The 18,486-nt window shown below is 33.4% G+C and overlaps 1 protein-coding gene across 1 annotated transcript; it reads left to right on the forward strand.

The window, feature by feature from the left end:
* Nucleotides 1–910: 910 nt before the first annotated feature.
* Nucleotides 911–17,927, forward strand: LOC124535361 (synaptic vesicle glycoprotein 2B-like). The gene is made up of 11 exons (XM_047111559.1): nt 911–1,037; nt 2,150–2,218; nt 9,852–10,013; nt 11,882–12,049; nt 12,273–12,389; nt 14,638–14,873; nt 15,275–15,447; nt 15,820–16,051; nt 16,590–16,867; nt 17,260–17,387; nt 17,662–17,927. The coding sequence occupies exons 1-11, from the start codon at nt 1,007–1,009 to the stop codon at nt 17,784–17,786; spliced, it is 1,719 nt and encodes a 572-aa protein (XP_046967515.1). The 5' UTR covers nt 911–1,006; the 3' UTR covers nt 17,787–17,927.
* Nucleotides 17,928–18,486: the final 559 nt, after the last annotated feature.

Here is an 18,486-nt window from a genome sequence, read left to right on the forward strand (position 1 = left end):
CGCAGGTTGTGTTTAGTATGATTTATTAAAGAGATATTGCTTTATATACTAGAAACTCTAGAAATTTTCTCAATTTTAATTAGACTAACATGATCAATATTTATGTAAAATTACTTTAATTTAAATTTGTTTTTTTTTTAAATATTTTTTTTTATCTGTAAACATTATTAGACTACTAACAAAACCTAGTATGTAGCCTAGTTCATCATAATAATTGGTTACGGGTTCAAACCCGGATGAAAACATCTGCGTTCTCACATTGTGTGCTTACAAATCGCGAGGAAACCTGCATGTGTTTGATGAAATTCTACTACATGAATAGATAGACTTTGCCTTGCTGTAGGCATAATATAAACGTAAAAAAAATAAGACTATAGATATACAAAATAAATCTCTATGGCCAAAAAGACAATACTAATCCTCGCGTTGCATAAAAACTACAAGGTTTTTTATTCTTTATATATCAAATCTTAACTATTAATAAAACCGAGGCACAAATACAAAAATCATAAACGATTACCTTTTCAAGGAATAATTGAAAAGGCTTTCATGTCAATCTAAGTATACATTCATATAAATATTTCTATGACACTTTAGCCAAATTTTAAAATGCCTATAACACTTACAGTCAAATATTGTAACAAGCCTAGTTCATAGCAAAAGTATTTTAACAATTCAAAAATATACGATTTATAATAAACAACATTCTTTATCTACAAAGAACACTATAATTTTTCATCAAAACTAAAACAACTTATATTATAAAGAATAATAATAATTAATTTAAAAACGTTCGAAACCAAATTCCTTGCGTCCTAATTTCTGTTAAATAAAAAAAAAACTGTCATCAACGCATCACAAAACTAACAAGCTTAATAAAAAACTAACACGCACTTAGTATAAGTTCACATTAGAAGGCCTTTCTTCTGAAATGCAGAAGCGTCGGTAAGTCAGTTAGTGCAGTTTGGCGCGCCGTGGACGTTAGCCGGCACATTGTGGTTCCAAGATGGTATGCAAAGTCGCGCCAAAGGAGACGCGTAAGTTTTTTTTTCATTTATGAATTTCACGTGCAAAGATTACATTTCATTATGTTCATAAAAAAAGGTTTTATATTTTTTATTAGTGCTGGTTATTAATTTAAATGTGTGTTTATTTTTTTAATTAAATATTTTAAATATTACTAACGGAATATTTAAATACTAAATTCATTATTTAGAAAATATTAGTGAAACTATATTGTGAATCAGTGGATATATTTTTTTTTTTAAATATTTTGTCAAATGTAACAAACTATTACTCTTACTTTGGGGAATAAAATTAAAATTAATTAAATTAAAAATAAATATGTTTATTTTTATGATATCGTAGATTCATTCATTTTACAGTTTGTTTTAAAAAATAACGTCTTATCGCGTACATGGTGTAAACGCTTCGATAAAACAGTAATGTAATCATTGCTTAAACGTTATACAAGCAATAAATACTGATTATTAATTACTAATTCGTAACCCCCTTGATTAATAATTGAAAACCGTGAAATTATTAATTTATTTATCGGAGGTAAGAAAATATTTCTTTCACATTAAATAATAAATGGAATAACATTTATGCGTATCTCAATTCAAATATACAAAAACGTGTGTAAAATATATAGTTTTATAGATAGGTCGTTTTGGTTTCCAACTCGTCAGCTATTCCACCCCACACATCAATACTTTGTATGGGTTTATTCCGGTTTGAAGGATGACTAATTACGGGCGCAAGATATATACTTCTTAGATACAGGAGTATCGCTTGCGGCGTATTGCCAGTCTCAGGAACGGCTTTCAAATATAACCAAGATTTAACTTAAATTTAAACCTTTACTACACTAACTTCAACTTCTTTGTCCATTAAAATATATGATACTTAAAGTATCTGATAAGTCATTTTGTTAATCAACTGTAAGTCGTAATCACTATTGTACGTGTTGATATTCATAATAGTTTATAAATAAAATAAAATCAGTCTATTTCTTGGTCTCATTTACACACAAACAGACATCGTATTAAAAACAAAGAAGTACGGAATAAAAAGAATCGGAACAGTCATTTCTATGGGCGATTATCTCGGAACAGGTCTAGGAATGTAACTTTTTCTTTTATTACAGCGTCCCGAGGCACGGGAGAGCAAGATGCACAAGAAATCGCCGACTATGAAACCGCTTTGGACGCGGCCGGTGAGTACGGAAAATTTATACTAGATGGCGTTAGTTACTGTGGAAAATTTAATAGCGATGCGATTTTGTTTTAATTTGATTAACTTTCTAAAATATTATGACTGTGATTGGTATCACTACGATATATTTGGGTTATATGTAACGCGGTATGTTTACACTAATGGTACGTTTTGGTCTTCATTCATGTTACTCTTTATGACATCATACATAATATTATTTGTTATTATTTGAAACTAGAGGTAGATTACAGAACTTGGTATTGTTGTGTTCAAGTTTGAAGGGTGAGTGAACCAGTGTAACTACAGGCACAAGGGACATGACATCTTAGTTCCAAAGGTTCGTGGTGCATTTGTGATGAAAGGAATGGTTAATAGTTCTTACATCGTCATTTTCTATGGGCGGTGGTGACCACTTCCATCATCAAGTGGCCCTTTTACTCATCTGGCCACCTATATCATAAATATAACCTAAATTGAATTTGCAAAATTGTTTTATGTTTTGCCGTCGTAGTCACAGGAAGGTTAGTTAATATTTCTCCCAGATAGCCGTAATTAGGTTTCATTGATGAAACGCAGCGAGCAGCCTCGTCACAATGATTTGTGAAGTAACATAATTACTATTGGTGATGAAAGGAATGATATTCCTTTTTCCGAACTGGTGGTAGTGTTTATTTGACAATCAATAAGTAAGTGTAATGCTTCTATATTGAATAAAGTAATTTGAGTTTGAATTTGAATTTGATAAATATTTCTTACTGCGCCTTGTGTATGGGCCATATGCTCGTTCGCCAAATAATAGCATAAAAAGATGTTAAATAGAGTGTACGTTAAGTAGTTAAGATTCGCTAGTTAGCTTATACATCAAATTTTAACCATCATTTTATCATACAGTTACCGAGATAAATCTATATATTTTTCAGTGGTTTCCGATTATGAACGATTATTTGTTCGGAACAAAAATTCATATCTATCGCTGAAGTTATTCGTGTATGTATACCATTAATAATCGATTACACCAGTACCACGGAACAAACATTCTTTCACATTTAAAATACGATTACGCTGATTTTATTAACACAAATAATTAATATAGTGCATATTTTTTTGATACACAATATACCACTTTTGAGCTGTTTCGGACTCTAGATAACATACTGCCCTGTCAGGTTACTTTACATCAATGTATGTTGTATAACATATGATATGCCCTAGGGAATAAATAAGGACTGGTAGATTAGATGTGGTCTTAAGCTATTTAGGTAGGTAGATATATTAAAAGTAATTTTAAATTTATAATACGTACTGATTTGAGCTATTGAATTTTAGTTAGTAGAAAAGAAGATATAAATTCAGAAAATGAATGTTTTTTTCCTTGAAGATTCTTAAGCATTCATTTAATTGTGTTTAAATTTTGGGGGATATCCTGCGAAATATTAACTGTATTTCTCACAATATAGACACTATAAAGATTTCCATACCAAAGCCAGAATGGCTTCTTGGTAATTAATAAGAAAAAATATTGGAACACACAAGAAAATCGATGTTATAAGTTGATATTTGAAAACAGTATAACGTTAATACCATGTCATTTCTCTTTTGAAGTCATTTTTGAATGGACTCAATAAAGAGGGCATTGTATGTATGTCATTTTTAATGTTTATGGAAGAACAAATTCCACTTATTCCACAACAGGATATAGAAAATTGTGGAGTCGAAGTTTGTTTATATTATAACAGAAACAGTTCAGTTCAGAGCATCATTTCGTTTTTTTTTTAAGGAATTTGTAGATTTTATTAACTGTCAAGTCATTTTTCTTTCGTCTTTTGAAATATTCACTTGAAGGTTTTGAAAAGAGATTTATGATTTGTTAATTGTACGTCAATTAGGAATTTCTTTAATTGTCTTTCTTATTGATAGTTATATTAAGTAAATTGGTTTACGTCACACGTTTTTATCAGTAATTGTATTCGGTAAAAAGTATGTTATTTCACTAGCGACCGTTTCATTGTGATACGCTGTTATACGTGTATCATATAAATTTTACGATCATAAATGTCAATGTCGCCATTTTGTTAGTTCACGATCGTGTGGTTAGATTCGAATCTGTTACAGAATAGCTCATTTACTATATCGTCCGATCATAGTTCTATTACATATAATAATATAAATAACATTATATTGTATTTGTTTTGTCATAGTATTTACAGAATATTCTCTCGTAATTCACTGGCTCTATCACCCTTCAAACCGGAACACAACAATACTGAGTACTATTATTTGGCGGTAGAATAACTGATGATTGGGTGGTACCTAACCAGACGTGCTTGCACAAAGCCCTACCACCAAGTCAGTTAGTTAGCTTTGATATATTTTTTTGCTTTTGCACGAAACATATACATAACGTTTATAAACGTGTGTTATCTAAATCAATACTAAAATTAAAAATGACCAAGGAACTTAGTCTGTCTGTCTGTCTGTCGCTTTTTCACAACCAAACTACTGAACCGAATTTGATTAAATTTGGTATGAAGCAAATTTGAACTCCAAGGAATTACATAGGTTATTTTTTACACCCCTAAAACGCGAGCAAAGCCTCGTGCGACATCTTGTAACATTATATATGCCAAAGTAACTCTGTCGGTCTGTATATCTTGAAGCCGTTGACAACTGGTAATATTATTCAACAAAATAACACATAGTAATCGACATACAACAAATCGACTTATTATATTAAATTATACATTAAATACGTATAAAGTGATTTGGTATTTACTGATGTGAGATTATATTATAGAAACTAGAGATAAAATCATAGATATTACATATTTTAGTGAACATATTGACGTCATTCGCTCGGACGTGATTCACGTTGCTACTCGATTTTCTTGTGTTATGATATTCTAAAGAAATACTAATTCATGACCTGATGGCCCAGTGGTTAGAACGCGTGCATCTTAACCGATGGTTGATGGTACAAACCCAGGCAAGCACCACTATATATATATATATATATATGTGTGCTTAATCTGTGTTGGAAAACATCGTGAGGAAACCTGCATGTGTTTAATTTCATCGAAATTCTGCCACATGTGCATTCCACCAATCCGCATTGGAACAGCGTGGTGGAATATGTTCCAAACGGAAGAGGAGGCCTTATTCCAGCAGTGGGAAATTTACAGGCTGTTACTTTACTTTGTTTACGTTTACTAATCCCCATTTATGCATATGTTGATTTGTCAAAAAAATCAATATATATTTTCTTGAAGGGAAGAGAGAGTTTTACTCTTAACAAATTTTCAGTGGGGGCGTAGATATATTGGTATCGCTGGTGCCCTGGGCGCCGAATGAGACGTATCCTCTCAATCGTGTCGCTGGGTTCCATACATCGGTTTCGCGTACTACCGTACCTAACCTAACACCACGAGAGATTGTACTTAGCATTTAGAGTCCATTGACCGTTTTGTTTTAAAATTTTTACGTTACTATGCTGACGGTCAAAGTTGCATCATTCTGCTCGGAATAAATATTTCGCGACCAAAAATGGCATTGTCTACAAAAAAAGAAATGATTTAACTCCGAAAATGTTAAAACATTTAAACCTGTTCGTTTCGTCGGAAAACAATTTTTTTATTGTATTTCCGACGAAAGTATTTAACGGGGACCTGTCTTGTTTTTCTCTGTGGCATCTCACCCTGTCACACCTGTGACTTGGTCGTATCTGCATCTCTTTCGGCTGATGAAATACGCGAGGAATATTTGTCATTTTAATTACATTTTCCTTATACAGATTATGCAATTAGAACTATACGTTATTGCTTTCATGCAACTTTTGGCGGGATAAACTATTAATATAACTATTAATTTCGGAATCAAAACATACTGATAAGCCTTTCAAGAAATTATGACTTGAAATGGTATTCGAAATTGTTCGGTAAGAATACTTTTTAAGCGACTGCAAAATAAGTTCTCAGTCTAATTGTGTATATTTATAGATTGTTTTCCCATTTAATTTGATTGATGTATCACTGATCAATCTGGACCATTTTTAATTTGTAACACATAACGTAAAGAAACAGGCAACATATGCAGGTCATCTACACGATGGTTTCCTTCCTGCTGAGAACGTAATAAATAATAAAATCAAATTCAATGGATTCGAACTCGCAAAGTTTCGTATAAATACTGGACTACCTCATATTTTTTTGTATAAAGCATCCCTATTCTTAGCTTTATGATTATTTAGTACCATATGGATATACATACCTTTAGTAAAAAGATACAAAAGCCCAATAACTTAACTAGCTCGTAGCCCAGCATTACCATTTCGACGATTTTTTTTACATGTAATGTCCTGGCGGCCAGAAAGACAAACTGGGCCTGGACTGGACTGGACCTGATGGTAGTTGGCTGTTACTGCTTGACCTTACGTCTACAATGCGCCACCGACCTTTTGGACTAAGTTATTTTGTCACTTGTGTATGTGACGTTACACTTGCTTACATTTCAAACCGGCACACAACAAAATAATAATTGAGTCGATATGATTAGTGAGTGGACCTACCTCTACCTCATCGCTGGCGTTTTAACCTTCATCTCTTACCACTGACGACGTCAGCATAAAAATAAGTATTTGTATATCGTTACGCCTACCATTTGACGATAACGATCGACAAACTGTTATAACGTGTTTGTGCTCTTTTTGCTGGAATTGTGACACTGATTGTGATTATTTAAGCTGCCATTTCTTGGACTTGATCGTATGTCAACATAAATAGTGCTGAGAATTATTTGAGGATGAACTTGTTGCTATACCAAACCCGCTCTATATTTCTATATATACATTACAGAATCAAAACTAAAATATACTTTATTCAAGTAGGCTTTTACAAGCACTTTCGAATCGTCGTTTAGCTATATTAAGTGAAGCTACCACCGGTTTTGAAAGTATGTTCTACCGAGAAGAACCGACAAGAAACTCAGTAATTCCTCTTTTTCGATATTTAATTTACCCTGCCTGGAAGTCAACTACTTACAATATAAAAAAACAAAGGCTCCAAATTTTTTTGGTAACTAGCTACTGATAAAAAATATTTCATAGCTATTTAAGCGTATCTGTGTTTTTTTTTTTTTTTATTTCGTATATAGGTTAGTCTGAAAGTCCATCATTTTTGAAGTTGAGAAGCATGAAATTTTAATTTTGGGCTACTGGTTCGAGTGAATGAGTATTATTATTATATATAAGTATTATAAGCGTTCCTGAAGTGAAATACACACCAATGTGATGTAAAAAGAGGTTTTAAATTAACGTAATATTTTAATTTAATCTGTAAATATTTTCAAATTCCACGCGAGCAAAGCGGACAAAAGCATAAAAAGATTTAGTTTATAAACTTGTTCATCAATGTCTTAAGCAATTACTCTAATTAATTATAATTTATTGAATCGAGTTGACAATGCGTGGCTTGTGATTACTACTATTGCAACTTACTAAGCGCTGAAATTAGTTAATATCCAGCAGCCAAATACACGCCTATACACATATTTTTTTAATTATCCGTTAGCCATTAAGAACTATCGACCCAGACATTGAAATTACTGGCACAAAGAACAAAACATCAAAGTTATTAACTTCTAGTCTAGGTTTTGCTCTACCTGTTTATCTTTAAAAACAACATAAACCCCATTATGCAAATATAATAATAATGGAACAGCAAATATAACTTTAAAAAATATATTTTCAAATTAATCGATAAGAAAGTTGTATAAAGATAATTATTTTTTATACGTAAGGTTGCATTTATACTAGGTAAGTATTACGTCAATATCATATAATGCTATGTAATGAAAATAAGTTCGATTACTTGTATTTCATTGAAATAAAACAATAGTTTTAGTTATAAATAATATGATATAACAGTTATATTGTTATAAAGTCATGATTGTTACTTTATGTAATAAAGTTATTTAAAAATAATAAAACATTTATTATCTTTTGTTTTGTTAAAATAAAGAAGGCAATATACAATACCCCAAAGACTTTGCCCATGTTACTAAAAACCACTTCTTATACATATATATACGACATATAATAACCAGAGTATCTAATACACTGGCAAACACACCATTACACCTCAACATATAAGTGGTAACTTAATTGTATGGTAAGTAGTGGATGGTTGATATCTATACATACAGGCTCGACTAACATCAATGTTATGCTTCAATGAATGCTAAATTATTTAATATACTTAAATAAGAAAGTTTAAACTGCAATATTTTACAGTAATATTGAACAATGTGTAATATGATTTTTTTATTTAAATACGGCCTTATAAATATTATTTTTGAAATGTCTAATTAAACACTCACTTATTTCTTTCTGCGATCATTATTTTTTTAAAGACGACGAATTTTAAAATTCATTACCTACACGATCATAATACCAAATAGCTTTAATAAATATATTATCAATATTCAATTAATAAACTTTTATTTTAAACGATGTGTAATCATGTATCTACGTCTTTTTAGAATGCTGTCTTCCTGTTTGGCCTATTGGCCAAGCCGTGTAGCCTCCAGGTATCCCTCCTTTCCCGGGCAATTCCTCAACGATAGCCTGATAATAGTAGTAGCTACCTAGTCAATATTTTTGAGCCAGTAGGTCATGGTCGAATTGACCCAGTGGTGTCAATTTTTCTTTATTTCTAGCGTGATATCTCATGTTAGTTCAACTCTGTATACGCCGGGTTTAATTAATATATGAACTTATAAGCTATTAGTGTGTTAATGTATTACAGACAAAGCATTCTTCCCTCATTAACGGATTTATTATGTAAATATAATTATATAATAGCGAACGCTTTCGGTGTAACAGTATCGATACATCGCTGTCATTCAATAATTTATGTTTAGACAATACGACGATTTTCTAAATATTATCTCGACATGTTATTGTTCTGGCCTTTTGTTATGATTATAAGCTGGTTGTAAACTTTACGAGCTCTCAATAGAGTACTTGCTTTATTGTATGATGAGAAAATGCGGTTAGATGATGAGGACTCCGGTGACCTTCAGTTATTCGAATTAGTTATAGCTGTATAAATATATAAGGGCGGTCCCTTACTGGGTACATACGGAGAGGTAACGGTGAGGAACCGTCCTAAGATATAAATTACAAATACCATTCTGACCACTTTTAATACTTATACCATAATACTATAGGTGTACTATAGTTAAAACTTATACCATTGGTACCCAATACAACTATTATTACCTATGTACCTATTATTAGTTCCTTATTGACGATCTCTGCGGTCGAGTAGTGTGCATGCCGGTTTTCATGGGTAAGCCACTCCGAGGTCCTGATTCGATTCCCGGCCGAGACTATGAAGAAAATATTCAGTAGTAGGTAGCGTCGTTACTTCTGATTTTCCATAACACAAGCGCTTTAGCTGTTGTACTTACATTGGGATCAGAGTGATATAAATGATGGTGTCCAATATTTATATTTATATTATACATTAAGTCTCTGCTGTTTGTAACTACTTACCACCACTTAGGTACCATAAATTATCACAAAAGTGCTAAGTAAGAATTTGAAGTATATATACAAATGATAAAATAAATGTTCGCAGGTTACGGTCGCTTCAGCCGCAGCGTGCTCGGCGCGTGCGCATGCGCATTCTTCACGACGGGCGTGCAGAACTGCGTCATGTCGTACGTGCTGCCGGCGGCGAGGTGTGAACTCAAGCTGACCACGTACCAGGCGGGCCTGATCAACATGGCATTTATGAGTGGTCGGTGTAATTATGACGTATTCATCTTTTGTTCTTAAAGAGACATTTGAATATGTTTTACCTCCAGAATTTTCCTTTGAAAAGACTAATCATGGTCGTGAATGGTGAATGAACATAAGGTGCTTCTAATTATGTAGATGCGTGAGAAGATTTATTTCTTCGTTAAAATTATAAATATTTTTTCTTTTCATGCAAATATATAATTACCATCGATTAATTGCATACTATACCTATACCTAATAAATATAGGTACATTTAATATTAATTATTAGTATGATTAGAATAATTTACTCTTTTCTCACCATTTTTATAATTCTCACTCACAAATTTATAATTTATATTGTTAAATAAGTAGTATATTCTAAAAAATCAAAATCAAAATAAACTCTATTCAAGTGGGCATTAACAAGCACTTTTGAATCTTCATTTAACAATTAAGTGAAGCTACCACCGGTTCGGAAAGTAGATTCTACTGAGAATAACTGGCAAGAAATTCAGTAGTTACTCTTTTTCAACATTTAAAAAATACTGTCATGTTAGTTAAATACAATTATATATGTATGTAATGTATCCTGCCTGGAAGTCAATTAAGATGCAGGCGTTCTAACCACTGAACCATTGCTCTGCACCTTGATATACATATATATATATATATGTTCTTGTAAAGAGGGTTTCTATACAGTCGATATTATTCTTAATTGACCACATTAATCAAACTGGAACACGCCAATGCTATATGTTGTTCTTGTCTTGTTCGGCGTTTGAATATTTGATGAATGGGTGGTACCCAACAGCTTACCAGACCAAGTATAAGAATATATAGAAATGTTTATTGAATATTGCCACTACTTACAGAAGTAAACTTAGCAAATAGTAAAGTAAAAGTAAAGTAAAGTAACAGCCTGTAAATTTCCCACTGCTGGGATAAGGCCTCCTCTTACATTAAGATGAGGGCTTGGAACATATTCAATCACGCTTTTCCAATACGGGTTGGTGGAACGCACATGTTTTTGGCAATTTCGATGTAATTAGACACATGCAGGTTTCCTCACTATGTTTTCCTTCACCGAGAACGAGATGAATTATAAACACAAATCAAGCACATATATATAGTGGTGCTTGCCTGGATTAGAACCCGCAATCATCGGTTAAGATGCACGCGTTCTAACCAGTGGGCCATCTCAGCTCATATATTTCTTAGCAAATATATGCCACGTTTAAGATGTTTGTTTGTGGGCGAGATTGTCGCGAATCGATTGCTCTGGACCAATTTACTGCTTAAGCTTGTTTCCGTTAAATGGTTAATTGAAAAAACGTCATGAATAGTGATGACGCACTGCCTCGCCTCTGTTAACTTTCCCAAAAGAATTTCATACAGTATATTGTGTTTATAGATTGTTAGGATCTTGCACTAAATTAGTTAGGGCGGTTCCATATTATTATATGGGAAAAGAAAATTGTATAAATTATGAAAGTGACGATTGGTGGGAATTTCCATAAATATTTTTTAATAATTTGATTTAGCAGTTATATTAAACAGAGACAACGTATCAACGTAGGTAACATTCTAAAAATTAATGCCTCAAAGAGTTCTCTAACGTTGCTAACATCTTTTACTACTATTATAACGCACCATACTATATGTACTTTTTGCTGCTACATATCAGATTCGTCAAAATTTAGTTTTCCTATTCCAAAGTCTTGTCGGGCACTTCAGACATATTTCTATATTATGTGATAAATGCCTTCGTATATGCTATAGGCAATTTGGGCAATCGGAAGATGGTATATTTTGAATTTATTGTAATTACTGTTTATACTGTCTGATGTTGTTAATACTGTTGGATTTATTCGAATCTTTTCACCAGGTGGCGTTGCAAGTGCATTTTTCTGGGGCATCGTTGCTGATGTCTTTGGTAGGAAGAATATCCTAAGCATGACGCTGCTAGTTGATTCCACGATACTACTTGCTCAAAGTACTATATCAGATTACCGTCTACTGTTAGCCGCGAGGTCTATTAATGGTTTTCTGATCGGTAAGTATTGATTCACAATTATTTCTTGTCTACCCATTCCTTATATATACTTTCAAAATTACAATAAGACCAAGGTACCTTGATATGGGGATCTGGTCTATTTGACTATATTCCTTGGCACATTGAATAAGTCTAAATGTAATTTATGCCATGAGCCATAGCCTTAGCCTCGTTAGAATTTTTGTGTATTTGTTGATAATGAGACTTAACGAAATGTTTCCAGGTGGTCCATCAACTCTGGTTTTCACATATCTATCAGATTTGGTCGGATACAAACGAAGACAGTTTTACCTCGACATAACTGGCATGAGTTTCGTGGCGGCTTGGCTGATATTACCAGGTAACCAATAATCGTATAACTATTTATATTGTCTTTTTGCTTAAATTAATGTTCTTGAATTCCGCTGGTTAGTATCAAACAAATACTATTGTGAAATACAAATTGCTTTAGGTGAGGCTAAGTTCCGATTTGTTTCCTCTTCTGTAACGAAATGTAATCTCTCACGGCGTCGTGCCCAGCCTCCGTTGCCGCTCTCTGCTCTCTTATGTACGGGGTTATTTACTTTGTTGCTGTATATTATTTATTTAAGTGGACAGCCAACATGATATCCAAATCTAATTCTATGTCAATATACATATAATGTGCGATGTAAGAATATCCTGTAAAATTACAAGAGTATTTTACTTCATAACTTATATACCGTATATATCGGTTTCTAATTCGTCGGGTAATATGTAACTCATAACTCGTAAGTGTAACTCATAACCGTTACACCTGGGTGTACTCAGACGTTAAGTATAGCTAGAACAAATATAGACGCCAATAATAAATTATTTGCGATATTTTTTAGATCAGTCAAATATGACCTCGAAGCACGGTTCACTTTCATTAATATTTCAAATAAATCGGGACAAAAAACCATGTGAAGGTGAAAGTACTACACAGTAACGATTTAAGCTACATCTATATAAAAAAAGATAGATATTAATCATTGTTCTTTGAGCCAATTTTGATGGTTGCTTATAAAAAGTGAATCTTTACCGACGATTCTGAGTAAAAACTCAAGTAAGAACCACTGTGTTAATGTGCTTACTTAATATTTATAATTCACCACGTGCTCGGCTGATAGGAAAACGTCGCTAGGTTACAGGTAGTGGATGAAAATCTGACCCGTGCATAAATCGACTAGCATGGCAGTTTGGTAGAATAAGCTCCACACCTTCTCCTGAAAGGGGAGATGAGACCCTTGGCTAGCTATGGCATATTAACAGACTTTTTCTACTTATTATATTATAAGGTGCTATTTATTAAGTTGAGTCTTCAATAAACAATGTTATGATCGAAATTACATTAACTAGTTCAGTAGTTATGACGTTTGGTGTCTAACGTAGCTGTCACACACCGAGATAATAAAGTACTCGTTTGTTTTAGTTCATTTGTAATACAACACTCTATCTAGATAATCTAAGATACATTAGTTACTTTCTCCATATATATTTGCGACTGATATCTTTCTCTTCGTATTTTAACATCTGGCTCGTACATTCTTATTAATAAGATTAGTGAATGTAATACTATTTAATAGTTATCTTAAGTTAGTGTGTCTATACAGGCGTGAGTTCCAATGATGCTTATGTTAACAAGACGGATTAAGGTCACGACCTTCGGACTTGGTCAGCTAGAATTGAAACGTTGACAATTATTTTATATCTTTTTGATAATGTGTAATTTCTAGCGCTGAAAACCAGTGAAAATTTGATTTCAGATTAGGCTTTTTACAGCTATAGTTCACCTTACACCTTACAGTTTTTTACTGGCATATATATTAAATATTAATTTATTTATTTAAATATATAAATAGATCTATCAGAATATCGTTTGATAATTTATTGTATTCCTCAGGTGAATTTATATTATGGCTAACATTTTACATAAATCACTTACGCATTTGACGTAGTTCTACTATTCGATAGTAACTTCTAACGGTTTTAACACTTTACATATGGACGAGTTAACTTTTTTAGCTTGTCAAACACATATCGACTAACGGTACATGATAAGATATGAGACTTGTGTGTATTGAAAATAATGCCACACTTGTATCCGTGTTACGTAACAGACCGTAAAAGTTCCACTGACCCACAGCGTGACAGCTTCTCTGTTACACGTGTGTCAGTGGAACTTTTACGAAGTTGAATTAGAATCTTTATAAAAAAAGGAATGCCCCTAATTAATTAAGGAATAAATTAAATTCTTACTAGGAGTCGCCCGCGTCTTTGCTCGCGTTTTTGGGTGTTACTTGTCATGTGCTAGACAAAAAAGAAGCCTATGTCCATTCGTGGACTTTAAGTTTGCTTGACACCAAATTTCATCAAGTTCAGTAGCTTGGTCGTGAAAGAGCCTGTCTCTCAGACAATGACAATTTCTTTATGTAATAAGTAAGCGCTGGTAAAAATACTAGCCATTCCTTAAATCATACCCTTGCGCTGCCAACCTTAGTATCATATGTCTCTTGAAAAATTAAATAGTAAATAATAATATATAATTATATTATTATATATTATAATATATCTTGTATTTGTTTCAGCAATCGCATGGCTAGTGATACCGATTAAATTGACCGGGTATACAACTCTACTGCCCATATATTCCTGGCGCCTATACCTGGCCCTGGGTAGTATACCGGGCTTCTTATCCGGCATATGGGTCCTGTTTCTACCTGAGAGCCCGAGACTGCTCTCTGACACCAATAGAAGTGACAGAGCGTTGAAGATAATGGCGTATATCAATAAATGTAATAAAGGTGCCTCGGCTGAATTTAAGGTTTGCATAAATGGTTTCTGAAATTTCCTACTCAAACGACATGTAGAAATTTGAAGCAAAAAAAAAAATTACATTCTATTTTAAAATATACAAATAAAATAAATTACCGAAATTTAAAGAAAAATAACAGACTATTAACGTCCCACTTGGTCCTCTCCTCTTGAGAAGAAGGCTTTAGACCTTCTTCCATCATGCACAGATTTTAATCCGACAAATTTAACATTTCTCACGATGTTCTCCATCTTCGTCTAGAGGAATCATCAACACAAATAAAGCACTTGAGAATTCAGAGTATCTTGTTCAGAATTGAAACCACTATCGTCTAATAAGTCATGAGAGTGAATATCCAAAATTAAAGTTAAATTAAGTAAAGATAATTTTCATACTCCACGCATTTCTAGGTCCAGAAGCTCATTCAGGACAACATTTTCATGACGAAGACCCTGAGTGGAGACCAGAGTAGGACCAGGGCTTTATTTATTGGCGTTTTGAAGGATCTTAAGATGTTCATTTCTAAGATGTACGCCGTCAAGTCCAGCCTGATATTGTTTGTGTTCTTTGCTAATATGGCTGCGTGAGTAGTATTTTACTATAACTTATTTTTGTTTTTTATTGCTAAAATGCATTAACAATAATGTTTATAATTATAGCTTAACTTTTACTTTAGATATAGTTGGTTACCTATGAAATGCTCATGACAAAACTTTCATCATTAAAAATATTTATGAAACTGTGAACCTTCTATACACGTTATATATATTGAATTCTTGGGCACATTGAAAATTTTTGGAAAGTTAGGAAAAAATATTTGCCAAGGGTGATTCTTTAAGCATCGTTCAATTCGGTTTGATAACATAACATTACAAAGTTAGATACTTAAACATTATCGTGAACTGCCTATTCTATATATTTATATAATTTAATAACACTTTATTTATATCTTTAGTGGTTTCGGCTTGAATCTTTGGATCCCAGAACTGCTTCTCCGGATGCAAGGGAAAACATGTTCGGTAAATCAATCTTTACCTGAGAACGCGATGCTGTTTAACGCAAGTAACATTCCGTGGAAGGACATACCTAAGATCAGCGATGAGTTTTCTAAACCAGAGATTGATAAATTTAATTCAAGTTTGGATATCGTCCATGCAGAGAAATGCGATGAAAATATAAATGACTCAGTAAGTAATAATTGATCAATTAATGATTTATTATATAACTTAACTATATAATTATCATTATTACATAGTATAAAACAAAGTCGCTTACCGCTGTCTGTCCCTATATACATATGCTTAGATCTTTAAAATTACGCCACAGATTTGGATGCAGTTTTTTAATTAATAGCGTGATTCCAAAGGAAGGGTTTTGTTCATAATAAATGGACTATATAGTAAATAAATACTAATAATTTTAAAAGTTTCTAATGTGATGTCGTAAATGAACAAATTATGAAGTAATATTTAGTATCAGCATTGCACCCTTGCGAAGCCGGGTCGCTCGCTAGTTCTCTATATATTATTACAGGATTCATTTTTCTATCTCTGTCAATTATAATATTTTTTACTCGGAATCATCACTAGAAATAAGCTAAAAACTTGAAATATTGCACTTAATTCAGTTTAGGAAGCTGATAAAAAAAATATATATATTCCTTTTGTAAAAGGTCACAAATACACATGGCAACATATTGAATGGGTAAATTTTGAACGATTCCAGGTGTTCACGTCGGGTCTCATAGTGGGCGCGTGCTGCGTCATCGGCAACGCGGCGTGCGCGCTGGTGTCGTCACGCGGCGGCGCGGGCGTGCGGCGCGCGGCGGCGCTCTGTGCGCTGGCGTGCGCGCTCGCCTGCGTGTGTCTCGCGGCGTGCGTGTGCGCATGCACCGCCTCATCCCACTTGGCAGTGGCTGCCGCGGCCGTGCTCAACGCCGCCTCGCTCAATGGCAACGTGCTATTAATAAGACTATTACTACATGCACTTCCGGCTAAATTAGGGTAAGAGAAGAAAATTCAAATTTTATTTATACTTACTCAACAACTCAACAACAGCCTGTAAATTCCCACTGCTGGGCTAAAGGCCTCCTCTCCCTTTGAGGAGAAGGTTTGGAACATATTCCACCACGCTGTTCCAATGCGGGTTGGTGGAATACACATGTGGCAGAATTTCTATGAAATTTGTCACATGCAGGTTTCCTCAAGATGTTTTCCTTCACCGCTGAGCACGAGATGAATTATAAAGACAAATTAAGCACATGAATCAGCGGTGCTTGCCTGGATTCGAACCCGCAATCATCGGTTAAGATGCACGCGTTCTAACCACTAGGCCATCTCAACTTCTTATACTTAGTACTCTTTTGAAATAAGTCTTAATCCATTTTATCTTTCAGTGGCTTAGGTGTATGCTGGGGAGCATGGTGGGGACGCGCCGGAGGGGTAGCTTCAAACCTAGCAGTGGGCGTGTTGCTTGACTACTCTTGTCCGGCACCCTTCATATCTGTCGCAGCGTTGCTAGCACGTAAGTGATAATTAAAATAAAATAGTTAATGTCCCATTACCGGGCAAAGACCTCTTCTCTGCTTGAGCAGAAAGTTCTTGAGCAAATTCCATCTCGCTGATCTATCAACTGAACTGATCCAAAATTTCACCAATGATGCAAAATTGAATGATGTTTAGTCGAAATCAAAAGGAAACAGTAATGTTTTTACATTTCTCTCAACTGTTTTAAGTTTCATACCAAAACGAACGTACTAATTCCTTATTGAACACTAATTCTTATATCAAATTTTCAGTGTCGATCGGAGCAATCATGATGATAAAATTAGAAGAGATTAAAGTTGTGGACGTGAATAAGACTGAAGCGGAAAGTGCGGAGAAGAACATAGGATTAGAGAGGTATATTTCGACACACATGTAGTACTGTCACAATACTTCAATGGTTAAGGAACATTAGTCTGAATTTAATTTGAACATTTTATAGACGAACTTTCTCAAGTGGTGTGTTTAATTGTGGTGTGCTGTGTATCTAATTTAATTTAAAAAGAATCATTATGTTGATTTGATTGTCAACGTAGATTTGATTGATTGTCTTTTATATTAGATGTCGTTGTGATGAAATGGATCTGAAAACTATATTGATTTAAGAATAGTTTAAGAGTTATGTGTGAGAAAAACACTTTTTTAAATGTATATATAGCCAATTTCAAACACAGGAGGAGTAAAGGTAGACATACAATTTTGTCGAGATCTTTAATAATCTATGATCAATATCAATTTGTTCAAGTTTGTGCAAATGACGTATTACCTATATGTAAGCATATATAATAAAGGATGTTATGCATAATATAGCAAAGAAAATGGATTTTCCTAATTACATATTCCATTTGTTTATCCTTACTCCTTCTTTGATTGGAATAGGGTATGCATAGTTCTATTCGATGAGTGACTTCTGCAAAGTTTATCTTCGCTTTGTAACTTACTGGTGTCAGAATGATCTTGAAAGATCGAATGATTTGAAACGCCTTATAATTTAAGCTAACTTCCAAAAATATGCTTTTAAAAATAATGTATGACTTAAAACATAGTAATTTAATTCCGTCCTATTGTAATGTATTGTA

Source organism: Vanessa cardui, chromosome 14, assembly GCF_905220365.1.
Source record: "Vanessa cardui chromosome 14, ilVanCard2.1, whole genome shotgun sequence".
In the NCBI taxonomy this organism is placed as follows: domain Eukaryota; kingdom Metazoa; phylum Arthropoda; class Insecta; order Lepidoptera; family Nymphalidae; genus Vanessa; species Vanessa cardui.

What these genes read in the sequence shown, in the direction of transcription:
- LOC124535361 (XM_047111559.1), top strand. Translation starts at nt 1,007, where the DNA reads ATGGTATGCAAAGTCGCGCCAAAGGAGACGC. An exon ending in AGTCGCGCCAAAGGAGACGC is followed by an intron (nt 1,038 to 2,149) that starts GTAAGTTTTTTT and finishes CTTTTATTACAG; the next exon opens with CGTCCCGAGGCACGGGAGAG. An exon ending in GTGCCTCGGCTGAATTTAAG is followed by an intron (nt 14,874 to 15,274) that starts GTTTGCATAAAT and finishes ACGCATTTCTAG; the next exon opens with GTCCAGAAGCTCATTCAGGA.